This window comes from Mus musculus, chromosome 4 (assembly GCF_000001635.26).
Source record: "Mus musculus strain C57BL/6J chromosome 4, GRCm38.p6 C57BL/6J".
NCBI lineage: Eukaryota > Metazoa > Chordata > Mammalia > Rodentia > Muridae > Mus > Mus musculus.
Window position 1 is genome coordinate 126407111 of NC_000070.6, and position 16932 is coordinate 126424042.

A 16932-nucleotide genomic window follows, 5' to 3' on the forward strand; every position below is an offset into this window, starting at 1 on the left:
GAACAATATATGTTAAAGTCTTATTAATGACCATAATATATGAAAGCCAAGTGTGAATGGATTCAGGAAAGCTAAGTATGTATGTGTGTTCTCTATATTAATATATCAACCAATAGTGAAAGAGCAAGAGAGAGTAAGAAAAAAATGTTAAAATCAGTGCAGCAAATGTTAAAGGCATTACTGAGTCTGAGTGAAGGGTATGTGAGTGTTCTGCATTGTTCTTGAAGCTTTTGTGGTAAACCTGCAATTATTCCAACAGAAGATTTAAAAATGATCATAGTTACACAGATTGTAACTTAAAATGGTAGTAAAATAATTTAAAGGGAGATATAGGGGCCAAGGAAATGGCTCAGTGGTAAGAGTACTTGGTCTTGTAGAGGACTTAGGCTTGGTTCCCAGCACCCACAAGGCTGCATACAACTAGCTATAACACCAATCACAAGGAGTCAGATGTCCTTTTCTGGCCTCCTTGGACACTGTATAAACATGGTGCATAGACACACATGCAGACAAAACACTCATAGAAAATAAGAATAAGTAAATTACATAAAATAAGAATAAATCTAAAAGAAGAATAAAATAAAGGAGACATAGCACAAGTGCAGCTCTACAATAAAGAAACACTTCTTACCCCAGTGGTTGCCACAGGAAGTGGATTGGCTGTATAAAGGCTTCTTTTTCCATCATAAACTGGTCTACGGTCTCCAAATATAGTCACTTTAAAATGCTGAACCATTGAATCAACTACTTCTCTAAGAAAGGGAAAAAAATACATTCACATAACCCTCTGTAAGATGAAACACAAAATTATCAAATGAAATAGTTCCTGGAACTGTTTAATGACCTCAAAACAAGATTTGCTTTCAGACCAAGCTTAAAGTAGCAGAAAGATTGATTGCTGGCAAAGGATGACACATATTTCTCGGACCAAAAAAATAAAAAGAATAAATCCAATGAATTAATCATTTGGGGATACTGTTGATTAGAAAACTACTATTAGAATTTGATTCAAAATCTCTTTCATCCTTTCTAAGCTCTCCCCAACTATTTACCTTTCTCTCTCAAAAAAATGTCCTTTACACTGTGCTAATACATCTTGTTTGTATCTCTACTTAGAACAGCCAGTCTATCGCGCCATAATTATACTCTTCATTCCTACAGTGAGTTCTTTAGAGCAGTGAACACATCTATGTTCCTTATAGTCCCCACTCCTACAATATGCCTCATCAGGGAGGGTCTGTGAAATGTCCAGCTGGGAATGGAGCTCAGCGGTAGAAGACTTGCTAGCATACACAAGGCCCTATGCTCACTCCCCAGTACCACAAAGAGAAAACTCTAGTTTCGTTCAGCAACATTATGATCCCAATATATAATAACATGGGAAGGTATTAGAGACTTACATTTAAAAAACTTTAGTCTCTAGAGAATTATACCAAATACCTACAAACCAATATATTGTTTTACTCACAAATGCTTTAAGACAGTGAAAGATACCTATAAGAATATATGCTAATTTATGTCTGGAGAGGAAGTGTTTACACAATCTCAATACATCACAATGAGAGTACCTTGTACAGTACTGGTATGATTTAAAGTAGAATCAAAGATTAAAATCTAGCCCAGACAAGTAGGAAGGAAAGGGAGAGAAGAAAAATCAGAATTTTCCATAACAAGAAAAGAAACCAAGCTGACTTAATTCCCAGGAAAATTTTCTACGAAAATCTTTATTTCCCATCCCGTTTTTCGAATTTTGTGTTTTACTGAAAACTGTTTTAAATCAATATCATGTCTTTCATGTGTAATGTGACACCAAAGATTTGATTCATCTATTAACCTTGGGGTTCAACAAATTTCAAAGACTTTGCTATTTAAAGTTTCCTCTTATGGCTATTAAAAAGTCCAATTTAAAAAAAATATATCACTGCCAAGTATCATACAAATCTCATTTGTTATATTTTTTTTTAAAACTCAACAACTGTTTTTAAGCTTACTAAATCCTAGAAGCCCAAACCACTCTAAACATCAAAATGGCAGAGGCTATTGAAACAGTAGGGCCAGAATATCTCAGATAAAAACATCCTGGTTTGATATACAGCACACAGTAGCTCCTTAATAAAGTTTCTAGTGGTGGACAGTTGATCTATTTCAGTGACCTCCCAAAACTGAGTAGAAAACATCTAAAGTTGAATTGAACAACATTTCTGAGTGAAATCTGGTTTTATTTTGTTATTACTTCCATTTAATTAATGGTGCCTCCATATTCCTCAATTCCCCAATTTGAAACCTGGCTGATCTCTTTCCCTGATGACTTGATGATCCTACCTCTCCACAGCATAAGTAACTTTCCAATCTGAGTTACTACAACCTTAAATTAAGACTTTAGTCCTAGCAGTTAGATTACTTAAGTATTTTTTGTTTTTGTCTTTAATGTCCTTAGGTTTTGTTTTTTGTTTTTTTTTCATCTCCAATCCTACTTAAAATATATCACAGCTAAATAAATCCTTATGCTATACTTTTATTCCTAAAGTACACATGCCTGGTTTAGGGCGGGGTGTGGTGGTCCACGCCTTTAATCCCAGCACCCTGGAAACGGGGTGGGGGGAGGAGGATGTGGATCTCTAGGAGTTCCCTGCCAGCCTAGAGGACAGAGAAAGAAAAACAGAAGAGCTGAGTTCATCATTCGTGTCAGCTCTTGACACAGAGACCCCTCTAGGTAACTGGCGTCCTTCCTGCTGGCTCCACTTCCTATGTGCATTCTCCTAAGTTATCCCTTGTGATGCCCTTGGTGAGCCATGTACTCCTATGTGTTCCTACCTTTACCTTCCATATGTGATTTTTAAAAAGTACTGCTGTGGCATGATCAGTTATTTTTTCAAAATAGTTATTTTTCAAAATTATTTTCAAAGGCTTCATCTATGAAAAGCAGTTGTAAATGATTTTAAACTCACTTGATCCATTTCTGATATAACATACTCTACATTATTTAGCCATTCTCCTATCAAGTAAACTTATTTATCTAGCTGACAGCTATGAAAGAAACACAGCTACAATGCATCATTTCCATGCATGTATCCTTATGAACTGATGTAAGAATTCACCTCTGGGTATGTACCCAGAAAAAGGAGTGTAGCTCAAAACGAATTTTATCAATGAACTACTATGAACAATGAACTACTGAATTGCTCTCCTAAATAGTTATAATAATCAACACCCTTTGATGTTCTATTTTATTATGTCTCAGTCAAGATTTTGCTTTCTAATATTTACTAGCCTGATGGGCATGACTTAAAACCTTTTTAAATTTAGCTCTCATTCATTATTAAGTAATTTGAACATCTGAGTGTGTTTCTACTCTTCTGAAAATGCCCTGTTTGTTTCCTTTGCACCCATTGGAGTTCTACATTCTTCCTGTTGAACTGAAGACATCCCATTTATATTCTAGGTAGTAATTCACAGTCAGGATTAGTCACTATAACAATTTTTGCCCACAACTGTTTTAACATTGACTACATACCTGCTTAAATGAACTCCTAATTTTATATTCCTGAATTACTCCATTTATTCACCTGTGGCTTCATACTTTTGAGTTGCTGTTCAAGAAACACTACCTCAATACAGACTGCATATTCCTTATCTGAAATGCTTAGAACTAGAAGTATTTAAAATTTTTTAAATCTTTGTGTATGTATGTATATATACATACATACACACATATGTACACATAATTGTTATTTCTCAACCAGAAAGAAAAACAGCTGGAGGAAACATGATGGAACAAGTCATACACTAAATGACTGAGCCAGAAACAGATGTCTAAGCATTACATGTTTTTACCTTCACAACTGGAAGCTAGAATTTAAAAAGAAAAGTGTACATCCCAATAGCCATTAGTAGGCCATGGGACTGAACAACATAAAGGAAAAAAAGCAATCTGTATAAGAAGCAAAGTTGAGGAATGCTATGACTATGTTCAAGATACATATGGAGCTGGAGATAGCTCAGTGATAAAGGAAGCATTTACTGTTCTTACAGAGAACTAGGGTTCAGTTTTTAGCACCCTCATGGTAGCTCACAACAGTCTGTAGGCACACACATGGTGCATAAACATTCATGTAAAACACTCATAGACATAAAATAAAGCCAAAAGATATACATATACACAAAAGCCTCAATGAAAATCATTAATTGTGGTGGCTAGTTTTATGTCACCTTGACAAGCTAAAATCATCTAAGAGAGAACCTTAATTAAGGAAATGCCTCTATAAGTTCAGTCGATAAGTAAGCCTGTGAAGGCATTTTCCTAGTGATTGATGAGGGAGGACCTAGCCCGCTGTGGGTGGTACCATCCTTGGGCTCCTGGTCCTGAGTTATAGAAGTGGGCTGAATAAGCTATGAAGATCAAGTAGCATTCCTCCATGGCCTCTGCATGTCTTAAGGTTCCTGCCCTGTTTGAGTTTTTGCTCTGACTCCCTTTGATGATGAACAGTAATATGGAAGTATAAGCCAAATAAATCCTTTCCTCCACAACTTGTTTTTTAAAGGTCATGGTGTTTCATCACAGCAACAGAAATCCTAAGACAATGAAATATTAAAATGTTAAAATTACAATTATGCAAAAGCAAAAATAAAAAAGAAATAATGCTCATCAGTTAGAATTTATTTAAATTATTTAAAGGAAGAGTTTATATATGTATATGTGTGTGGGGTGTGCAAGTATGTATAGGTGTGTGCATGAGCGTGGATGAATGACCTAAAGGATTGAACTCAGGACCTCATGCTTGCAAAACAAATACTTGGAGCACTCTTATAGACCCTCACAAATATGTTTCAAGTATAACAGAGGTTTTTCAAATAATAAATGGATAAAAAACACAGTGCATTATCATCAAACATAATAAACTATTTTTCTTTTTCTTTTTATAAATAATAACAGGTTATCATCACCCTATAGCCTAAAGCTGGCATCAAATTCATACCAAACCACCTACTTCAGCCTTCCTCCTAAATACTGGATTACAAGTGTAAGCCAACACCCCTAACTTTTAAACATTCTCATTCTAAGAATGAATTCTAGCAATTACCAGGAACTATTAACTGAGTTTCAGTACAGTATAGTTATAGAATATCTGACTTCTATTTTAACAATAGAAGTGGAGAAGTTGAGAATATAGTGTCTTGATTTCTTTGTTCAAATGTAGAATTTCTAGCAGAACATTTGTGTGTATCATTAAAACAATTTCTGAACTTTATAAGACATGAGACTAACATAACTAAAATACATAAGATTTTTGAAGTGGAAACTTATGGTTTCTTTGGAAAGTCAATTGTGTCGGATGGTGTTTTGTTGGGGCAAATATGTAAAGGAGTGTTTTCCTAAAAAGGACACAGGTGAAAGGATGTTCTGCTAAAGCAAGCATGTAAAAGGACACGTGATGAAGGATTCTTCACTAACAGCACACATGTAGTGATTCACTTTACATTGCATAGCTGAGCTCTGTTGTTGTGACTCCATAGAGAGAAATGCACCAAAAAACTTCTGGTGGTTCTGGCAGCTTCTTGCCACTTCCTCAAACTCAGGCTAATTGGCAGAGTGATTTCAGCTGATGCAGACTCATGTGGAATTTTGTTTCACATGCTGAGGCAAGACCCATGGAGGACACATGATGTTTGAAGGGAGTATAAATAGGACCCAATGGACTGTGAGAAGGCTTGTATCGCTTCTGGGTCTTGCGCCTTAGCTTCACTGAAAGGCATGACAAAGAACAAACTTCTCCTGGCCTAGTCACTCCTAAGGACTTGGTTAAGGCCTTGGAGTTTCTGCTGAGTTCTGTCACTGCTGATGAGTTGTGTTTGCTACCTGACACTATTGAACTGAACTGCTGGTATATTTGTGAAGTATCTGCAAGTGGACTGAGCTGCCACTGCTAAATCCTGTGAACTCATCTACTGATTTCCTGACAACACAGATTGGATTTGTTTCAAAGAACAATTTCTAAACAGGTTCACTTCCCCTGATAATCTTTCTTTTCCACTACCTCTGGTGGGTGGTGGGCTAGAAGGTAGATTAAAGCATTTAAGAGCGGGGGCTGGTGAGATGGCTCAGCGGGTAAGAGCACTGACTGCTCTTCCAAAGGCCCTGAGTTCAAATCCCAGCAACCACATGGTGGCTCACAACCATCTGCAATGATATCTGATGCTCCGATGCCCTCTTCTGGTGTGTCTGAAGACAGCTACAGTGTACCTACATATAACAATAAATAAATCTTTAAAAAAAAAAAAAAAAGCAATCAGGAGATCTTGATAAAGGGAAATCCATTAAAAAAAAAAAAAAAAAAAAAAAAAAAAAGCATTTAAGAGCTATCATTAAAAGTAGGGTTGACGCCTCCCCTGGCAGCAGAGCCCTTGGTGTCTCTGCCCCTTTTGGGATTGTGGTGGCATTTCTCGGAGCTTGTCACGGCACTGGGTGGCTAGGGGGATTTCCCCCTAAACCTCAAGGCAAAAGTGTATTGTTTTTTATTTTATTTTATTTTATTTTATTTTTGCAAACCCCTTCCTCCCCTTGTTGGGCTTTTACCTTTAAAACCTTAAATGTTACTATTGCCAGCCACAGGCATGACGGGCAACGAGAGCGGGTGAAGAGCCAGTGGAAGAGCGTTCCAAACCTCCTGTGAGCTAAGAGGCTTCTGAATGTATCTCTGTGGTCCACAGAGAAGGCTGGGGGAGTAGCAAGGAGATGCTGTATCAGCTACTGCAGCCTTAGAACAAAGCCGGTATCTCTTTGGACTTTAAAAGTGTCCCTATGCAGCTTATTTTATTTTTGTTTAATCAAATAAACAGAGGGTTGTCCCATGGGGGAAAAAAAAAAAAGTAGGGTTGAGGGCTGGACCGATGGCTCAGTGGTTAAGAGCACTGACTGCTCTTCCAGAGGTCCTGAGTTCAATTCCCAGCAACCACATGGTGGCTCACAACCATCTGTAATGGGGATCCAATGCCCTCTTCTGGTGTGTCTGAAGACAGTGACAGTGTACACACATATGAAATAAATAAATAAATCTTAAAAAAAAAAGGTAGGGTTGAGAAAAATTTAAGCTTATACATTTTAACTTAAAATTTTTAATTATATTATTTATTGTGTGTTTGTGTAGGTAGGTAGGAAGGTAGGTAGGTAGGTAGGTAGGTAGGTAGGTAGGTAGGAAGGAAGGAAGGAAGGAAGGAAGGAAGGAAGGAAGGTAGGAAGGAAGGTAGGTAAGTAGGTAGGTAGGAAGGAAGGAAGGAAGATAAGTAGGTACGAAGGTAGGTAGGTAGGTAGGTAGGTAGGTAGGTAGGTAGGAAGGAAGGAAGGAAGGAAGGTAGGTAGGTAGGAAGGTAGGTAGGTAGGTAGGAAGGTAGGTAGGTAGGAAGGTAGGTAGGTAGGTAGGCAGGCAGGAAGGTAGGTAGGTAGGTAGGTAGGTAGGTAGGTAGGAAGGAAGGAAGGAAGGAAGGAAGGAAGGAAGGAAGGAAGGAAGGAAGGAAGGTAGGTAGGAAGGAAGGAAGGAAGGAAGGAAGGAAGGAAGGAAGGAAGGAAGGAAGGTAGGAAGGAAGGAAGATAAGTAGGTAGGAAGGTAGGTAGGTAGGTAGGAAGGAAGATAAGTAGGTAGGAAGGTAGGTAGGTAGGTAGGAAGGAAGGAAGGAAGGAAGGAAGGAAGGAAGGAAGGAAAGTAGGCAGGAAGGTAGGTAGGTGCGTGTGCCATAGCATGCATGTGGAGGCCAGAGGACAATATGAAGGAACCAGTTCTCTCCTTCTGCCATGTGGGTGTCAGGGGACAATATGAAGGAACCAGTTCTCTCCTTCTGCCATGTGGGTGTCAGGTAATCAGGTATGACAACAGGGGCCTTTATCCACTAAGCAATCTTGCCAGCATTTTGTTTGTTTTAGATGAGGTCTTACTGTGTAGCTCAGGTTGTACTGGAACTTGCTATGTAAACCAGATTGTCTGGAACTCAGACATCCACTTTCCTCTGCCCTGCTGCAAGGATTAAAGGCGTAAGCCACTGTACTAGGCCAATCAGCCCAACATTTTAACTTAAAAAGAGTGTTTAAGAAAATAATTTGGGGTATGTTGAGTCTTTTAGAAGGCTACAGCCTACCTTCCCACTCTTACCTCAACTAGCACTAGCTTCATCTTAGTACCATCATCCTGTGGTACACAGACTGTAAACTCTAACTTAATGAACAAGTATTTCATTTCCACACTTACAGATCTTGAAGAAATTTTTCACAGTCTACTCGGGTTCATTCCCATACACATTTAGCTGAACAGACCTGAGGTCCAATTTCTAACACGTATGAAGTTTAGTTGTTGTGACCACTCACCTCTTTAAAAGTACATACATTGTTTTAGATTATACGTATTAACCTTGCTCTCTTACCAAATGGTCATTTCCTTATATATATATATACAAATATATATATATATATATATATTTAAAAAATGTATTTATGTGCCTAAGTGTTTTGCCTGCGTGTATGTCTATGCATCATGTGTTACCTGGTGCCCACAAAGGCCCAAAGAGAGTGTTGGGTCCCCCAGGAATGTAGTTACAAATGGTTGTGAGCTACCTAAAGCAGCCAGTGCTTTTAACTGCTGAGCCATCTCTCCAGCCATAAAATAGTCATTTTAAATCAAAATAAACCAAAGAAACAAAAAGTAGATGAAGCTAACACATATACCCAAAAGCAGAAAATAAGTGTGGAGAGCAAGTCTGCAAGAAGGTGACTCACAGAGTGACTCACAGTATTTCCTGGGTATCTCACCATGAGAAAGCCTCTGACTACAGTGCAAACTTTTTTGGCTAGAGTAACCACTCTAGTATTGTTAGTAATGTCTTACTGTTACAGATCTGTATATGTAGAGTAACCACTCTAGTATTGTCATTAATGTCTTACTGTTACAGATCTGTATATGTAGCCTAAGAACAAGAAACACCTCATACTCAAGAGTTATTGGAAAACCACAGTCTTCTTAAAAAGAAGGTAACTGTGACATTATAGAAGGTAGCAACATAATCTTTACGTTAGATAGATACAATTTGATGTAGCTTTATCCATTTGGAAAAGGTTAGCTAGAACTAACTGCTGCATTTTGACCCTTAACTATTTTGGTAATGCTCAGAAGGAATTGAAAAATGGCCCATGGTGACCCATGTCTGTAACACCAGCATTTAGTCTGAGGTAGAAGGAACTACCTAGTAGCAACACAAAAGACATGCTTAGGATGCTTGACCAGATTTCAAACATGTGAACATGACTCAAACCTTTTTGTTTTGTTCTTGTGCTTTCTATTTCAAAAATGGATATTCAAATATATATTGTACACACAAATAATCAATATATAATAGTATATTGAAAGAATCTATTGCTCTTTTTAGAGGTCCAGAGTTCAATTCACAGCAACTACATGGTGGCTCACAACCATCTGTAATTGGATTTGATGCCCTTTTCTAGCATGCAGGTGTACATGCAGATAGAGCACTCATACATAAAATAAATATATTCTTTTTAAAAAGAATCGATTGCATATATAAATATACATACATACTCATATTACATTTGTATGATTATAATATATGTTATAATTTAATCAGATTTTTATGTCTTTTCCAAATATTTTTACTTTAGACTTCCCTTGACTATATTCACAAGTCTGCTTGTTCTTATTAATTCTTTTTATTTTATTAATTCACTTTCCATCCTGCTCACAGCCCACCTCTCTCTTCAAGACATGGTTTCCCTGTGTAGTCCTGGCTGTCTTGGACTCACTCTGTAGCTCTGGCTAGACTTGAATTCAGAGATCCACCTGCCTCTGCCTCTCAAATGGGGTATGCACTACCACACCCAATGCTTAAACTTTATTTATTACCAAAGGAATAACATGTAAGTTCATTGATAGTGAGATAATCTCAAGAGCATTTGAAGATTTTTCTTATCATCTACTAAGTACAAATTTCAAAACAAATTATCATGTATTCCTGGTCAAAGTGTTATAAGATATTGTTATTTAAATATGTAAGATAGTCATCACTAATTTACTATGGCAAATACAAATAGCAAAAGTCAGCTAAACTCCACGGTTCTCACCTGTTCACTCTTCGAGGACACTTGTCTGGTTTGATGTCAACTTCATAGAGGTAGACATCAATCTTTGGGATTTCAACTTGAAAACAGTTAGCCAACAGTTTAATGGGTTTGCCCATAGTGCCATACCCAGGTCTTCTGGGCACGATGAATAGGGGCTGGGCCCCAATGGGTCCTGTCAGGGAGGAGAAAAAAAATTTCACACAATTAAAAGTCATATTTATATAATCTTACAGTAGGTTAGAACTATAGGTACAGCTGATAAATGTTTAAACTTGGTCCTGAAAGGTGACATTATTCCTAACATTTCAATTTCTTTCATCTCATCTTATTCTCTTCATTAAAAACAAACAACTATGCTCTGGAAAGGAGAGACAGAAGAACTATTATGCAAACTCAAGTAAGCCAGTGCATATTAGACCCAGGTAGCTGGCACTAACAGTAAAATACATCTAAAGTAAGACCCAAACCCAAAATAACAATGAAAATGAACATAAAGAATACAACTTCAGATAAAAAGTAAAATGAATGCTCTTTGGTTGGTGGTTTAGTCTCTAGGCACTCTGGGTGGTCTGGTTAGTTGCTATTGTTCTTCCTATGGGGTTGCAATCCCCTTTAGTTCCTTCAGTCTTTTCCCCCAGCTCTTCCATTGGGGTCCCCAGGCTCTATCAGATGGTTGGCTGTATCTGCTACATATATAGCAGAGGATGGCCTTATCTGAGATCAATGGGAGCGGAGGCCCTTGGTCCTATGGAGGCTTGAAGCCCCAGTGTAGGGGGATGCTAGAGCAGTGAGGCAGGAGTGGGTAAGTGGGTGGAGGAGCACCCTCATAGATGCAAAGGGGAGAAGGGAGAGGGAGAATAGGATGAGGGTTTGTTGAGGGATAACCAGGAAGGGAGACTTCATTTGAAATGTAAATGAATAAAATTATTATTATTATTGTTAAGAATAATAATAATAAAAGGAAAATGGAGACTAGAGAGATGGCTCAGTGGATGAAGTGTTCCCTGTGTAAGCACAAGGACTTGAGTTTGGGTGTGGGGAGAAACCCATGAATGGATAGGTGTGCCTAGAATCCCAGCACTGAAGGCAGAGACCGGAGGCTCCCAGGCACCTGTGTGCCAGCCAGTCTAGCTGAAACCTCAAGCTTCAGGTTCAGTGAGAAAGTATCTCAAAAAATAAGGTGGAGGGGCTGGAGAGATGGCTCAGTGGTTAAGAGCACTTGCTGCTTCTGTAGTGGACTTGGGTTCAGTTCCCAACACCCACACAGTGGTTCATAATCATCTATAATCCCAGTATCAGGGAACCTGATACCTTGACTTCCTTAGACACTAGCTATGTACATGGTGCGGACAAAACTCTCACACACCCATATAATCATCTTTAATTTAACCTACACAAATACATATATACATAAGCATAACACACACACACTAACATGTAGACTACTTGGGGGTGGTATATGGCTGAAATCCTAACACTTAGGAAGAAGAAACAGAAGAATCAGGAATTTAAGGTCAGCACTGGGTACACAGAGAGTTAAGAGGCCAGCTTAGTTTACATAAGAACTTGTTACAAGAAACAAACAAACAAACAAACAAAAATGACAGAGGAGCTGGGTGTGGTGGCACACTTTTCATCCCAGCACTTGGGAGGCAGAGGCAGGCGAATTTCTGAGTTTAAGGAAGAAAATCAATTTATAACAGTAATTAGATGACAAAATGATCAAAAATGATTTATCTGAAAAATAAACTTCAAAAATTTTTTACATTATATATATTTAGCCAAAATTAATTTATATATAGTATGTATGTGTGTAAGTGTGTGTGTGTGTGGGGGGGAGCTAAACAGGTAGATGTCAGTGGACAACTTGAAGGAGTCAGTTGTCTTCTTTCATCATATGGGTCCCAGGGATTAAACTGAGATAGTCTGGCTTGTCAGTAAGCACTGTTACTCACAGAACCATTTCACTGACAAACTGAAAGTTTCAAGCAACACTGATTTTATTTAAATGAAGAAAACCACTTAAATAAACAATGCCAGATCTTTTTTTAAAGGAATCACCAGAAGACATTAAAAAATCCTGACAATAAATTTGACAGTGATAAAATTGGCAAATTATCAGGAAAAGACAGCTTACTGACACACAATAGTATCTGCTGATAGAAACAGAAAATGGCACACTATAGCCACTCTGGAAAACTGTACAGTGTTTTGTAACATACCAGCAGAAAGAAGCTGGAGAGGTGGCTCAGTGGTTAAGAGCACTGGCTACAGCCGGGCAGTGGTGGTGCACCCCTTTAATCCCAGCACTCGGGAGGCAGAGGCAGACGGATTTCTGAGTTCAAGGCCAGCCTGTTCTACAGAGTGAGTTCCAGGACAGCCAGGGCTACACAGAGAAACCCTGCCTTGGGGGGTGGGGGGAGAGCACTGGCTGCTTTTCCAATGGACCAAGGTTGGATTCTCAGTACCCAAATGGCAGCTCATTATCCTCTCTTTAGAACTTCTATTCCAAAGGATCTGATACCCGCTTATGGCCTCAACAGATGATGGGCACATACATGTTGCACAGAGGCAAAACGACCATAAACACATAGATAGGTAGGTAGTTAAGTATGTACGTACGTACATACATACATACATACATAAATAATGTGGAAAGAACAGAAAGAGTGTGGGCTGGAGAGATGTCTAAGCTGTTAAGGACATAGACTGTCCTTGCAGAGGGTTCCAGTTCAGTTCCCAGCACGCACAGTATGTTGCTCACAACTATCTATAATCCCAGATCCAGAGATCTGATGCCTTCCTCTGGCCTCTGTGGACACCTGTACTTATATGTGCATGTACTTATAAATATGCTGCCACAGGACTCACACATACATGTACACATAATTAAAATGAATCTTGAAAATAACAGTAGCATATGGTACAATAAGTTTTTACATTTTTGTTTTGTTGAGAATCTTCTATTATTAGTAGTTTGTCTGTGGAAGGGCATACATATGCTTGCTATGGTACATGTGTGGAGTTTGGAGGACAACTTTCAAGAGTCACTTCTCTCCTTTCACCATACGGGTCCTAAAGATTGAACTCAGATCCTCTGACTTGGTGGCAAATGCACTTAATCTAATAGACTACATCAATGTTGGGATTATATGACCCAGTAATTCTACTTTAGGGGAGGGAGGTATATGAATGTGTGTTTGTATGTGTGTGTTTAAGAATTTAAAGGAAAAAAACTTGAACAAAGATAATTTAACATGAATGTTTATTGGAGCATTATTTACAACAGCAAAAGGATAAAAAGCAGCTTAAATGTTATGGATTATGAATAGGTGTGGAAGATACACTTAATGGCAAAGTATTCAACCTTAGAAGAAATTCTTGACACATACTACAATACAGACCAACTTTAGGACATAATATTAAGTGAAATAGCCAGTTACAAAAAGACAAGCACTGTGTTACCACCGTATATGAGATATGTATAACTTCTATTAAAAAAAAAAAATCAGAGAGAAGGCCAGCTAGAAGGTTCAGTGGGTAAAGGCACTCGCTGCTAAAGCTGACAACCTGAGTTTAATCCCCAAAACCCACAGGATGGAAGAACAGAATCAACTCTACAAGTTGCCTCTTATGGGTGGCATCCTCTCCAGACACAAAATAAGAAATAAACAGTCTTTTGCTTTGTTTTAAAGACAGGAAGAAGGTGGTGGTGCACGACTTTAATCCAGCAGTCAGGAGGCAGAGGCAGACAAATCTCTAAGTTGGAGAGCAGCCTGGTCTACACAGTGAGTTCAAGGGCAGCCAGGGATACACAGAGAAACCCTGGCTCAAAAAACAAACAAACAAACAAATAAACAAATAAGACAGGAAGAAATGTAATTGTTAGGGGCTATGGCAGGAGCCAAGGGGGAGTAAGTTTCAGTTTTCCAACATAAAAAGAATTCTAATGATTGTTTGCACAACAGTGTGAATGTACCTTATCACTAGTGAGCTATACATTTAAGTGTATAGAAGATAAATTTAATTGTATGTGTATTTTACCACAGTTGAAAAAAAAAAGTCTAGCTGAGGGTGGTGATACACTTCTGGAAAATGCTTCTTGAATATTGGCTTTAATGTGACTTCCATCACGTATAGTTCTAATTTTGTTTAAAATTTTTTCTTTTTCTATTTTGGTTGAGTATATTTTTGTGTTTTAATAGCATAAAACTGTAGGTTCTTATATTTATTTACTTACTTATGTGCATATCATGGAACATTTATGGAGGTCAGAAAACAGCATGTGGGAGTCAGTCCTCCCCTTCCATCGTGGGGGATTGGCCTCAGGTGACCAGGCTTGGTAACAAGCACCTTTACCAACTGAGCCATCTCACTAGCTTACCTGTGTATTTTTTAATAATTTCATTTATATATTGAGACAGGGTTTCTCCACATGGGTACTGAGAATCAAACCCAGGACCCCTAAAAGAGCAGCCAGTGCTCTTATTCACTAAACCATCTCTCCACCCCTCAAATTATGGAAATTTTGCTTTAATATTCATAGAATACCTGCTCTACCAGTCTTATTTCTAGGAATTTATACAATAGGCAGCACTGAACTAGTATTCAAAGATTTGTGTACTATGTACTAAGATACTTGCCAAAGTTTTATCTATAATGAAGAAAAAAATGGAAAAAATCTAAATTACCACCTATAAGACTGATTAACAAATTAAAATTAAATGTATATACTCATAAAAGTTATCATTGCTAACACATAGGTATAAATGACATCGGGAGAATACTCATGATACATGATTTAATAGTAAAGGTAGAAGTAAAAACAACATGACAAACAGGCAAACTTTTTTTCTCTCCTCACTGCCCCCCAAACCCCACAGGATTTCTCTATATAGCCCTGGCTGTCTTAGAACTTGCTCTTTAGACTTGACTGGCCTCAAACTCACAGAATTCCTCCTGCCTCCAAAGGTGTGTGCCACTACCGCCAGCAACATTTTTTTCTTTAAGTCCCTCTATGCTTGCTTTGGGATTACAAGCAATCACCACCATGCCAGACTGATAGTTTTATGTGAAGGTTAGAATAATATTGTTATATAATGTTATTTTGCATTCCTTTATAGTTTTGCTTTTTAAAACGAGGAATATGTATTGGTCTATAGTTAAAAATATTTGTTTCAAGCTGGGCGGTGGTGGCGCACTCCTTTAACCCCAGCACTTGGAAGGCAGAGGCAGGTGGATTTCTGAGTTCGAGGTCAGCCTGATCTACAGAGTGAGTTCCAGGACAGCCAGGGCTACACAGAGAAACCCTGTCTCGAAAAAAAAAAAAAAAAAAAAACAACAACAACAAAAAATAGTTTGTTTCAGAAAAGTAAATGTATTAAGTCATGTCCAAGTGTAACTGAAGGAAATGCCTGTGGTCTCATGCCTTTGTGTGTACAGACTTGGACTAGTACACATTAGTATGAACCTTCTAGTAAGCTCCTATTTGCCAGTTTCAAAGTCCATTTATTTATTTATACATAAACTCATCAAGAAAGACAGTGGTTGTAGTCATATTCACTATACCTAAGCAATCACTTACACAATATTAAACCTGTTAAGGGTTAAGTGCCTCAGATGTTACTATTGGAAGAAATCTTTTGAAGAATTTTCTCCCTTGAAAATAAGAGTAAATGTTAATATTAATAGATCTTGTAATCTAGTAACTATTTTTAAAATTCAAATAGATATTATGAATAACTTATGTTGTTAGATTTAGAAATCAGAAGAGTAGCAAAATAGTATTAAATAAAACTAAAATAGTACATAAATGTATTAATTGTGAAAATTTTCTTGCAAATTTCCTTCTAACTATGAAAAAAAATCTAAAAATATTTTTTATTCATGTTTATATTGCATAATTTCTGATTTCCCAAGAATCTGAAAATTATTAAAAGAATAAAATAAGTATGATATAAAATGAATACTTGCAGATTATTTTATTAAGCTGATATTCTAGACAAATGTATGAACCAAACCACAAAATCAATATAAATATAAACTAATATATATAAAAATAAACTAATATATTAATACCAACATATTAAGCATAATTTGACCAAATTAAAGGAAATAGCATCTATTTCTTTTCATTCATTTTAACTGTTTATCAATCGACAGAAATCTACATTTATAATGTAAGAGAAAGCATTAGTTGTTTGAATCTCAATAGTCTTTTTTTTAAATCATTGGCTAACCAAAGAGAGCCATTAATATTAACATAGATAATGGTAGAAAACCACAGCAACTCCAAATACAGAAAGGCTGTTCATGCATCCTAACAGCATAATCATTATGGTAGAAAACACAGAATATTCTTTCTCACACCTGTTTTGCTAATGACCCAAAAATGAGGGTCTATGAGTATTCTAGAGAAGTGAATTAGAAAGTAGGAATGTCTGCTAAGTGTTGTTCAACCTAGCCCTCTGAAACTGAAAAGGACAAGAAACGAAATCAGTTGAGAATAAATTATCTTTTTAGTTTTACTTTCCTAAGAACAGATCTATAACTTTGGCCTTTTTTCTCTTATGTATTAACTATTTAAAACAAATTACATGTTAAGGTTTAAGTGCTGTAAAAGAAAGTTTTGTTAAATTAACAAAAACACTGACTCCAGTTTGTCTTTCAGGTGGAATATCTTAAGAATTTAGAAATCAAATGAATCTAGATATCTATAATATAAAGTAAAATCATTTTCAGCTAGAATCCAACAGCTAAAGACAATTTGGCAAGAATTCCTCTCAGAGCTAGGATTTTTCCATATATACAAGCGA

The 16932-nt window shown here is 37.2% G+C and overlaps 1 protein-coding gene across 7 annotated transcripts in view; it reads right to left on the bottom strand.

Annotated features, from left to right (window-relative positions):
* The window catches only part of Ago3 (argonaute RISC catalytic subunit 3), a 104677-nt gene that overhangs the window by 80117 nt on the left and 7628 nt on the right, over positions 1-16932 (bottom strand). For all 7 annotated transcript variants that reach the window (XR_001784115.2, XM_006502917.4, XM_011240478.3 and 4 more), the window contains exons 2-3: positions 10118-10289; positions 632-752 (exon numbers count right to left, since the gene is read on the bottom strand). Coding sequence is in view for 3 of the 7 variants with exons in the window: in XM_006502917.4 (XP_006502980.1) it covers positions 632-752; positions 10118-10289 (293 nt within the window). In the remaining 4 variants the exon portion in view is untranslated. The remainder of the gene's footprint in view (positions 1-631; positions 753-10117; positions 10290-16932) is intronic.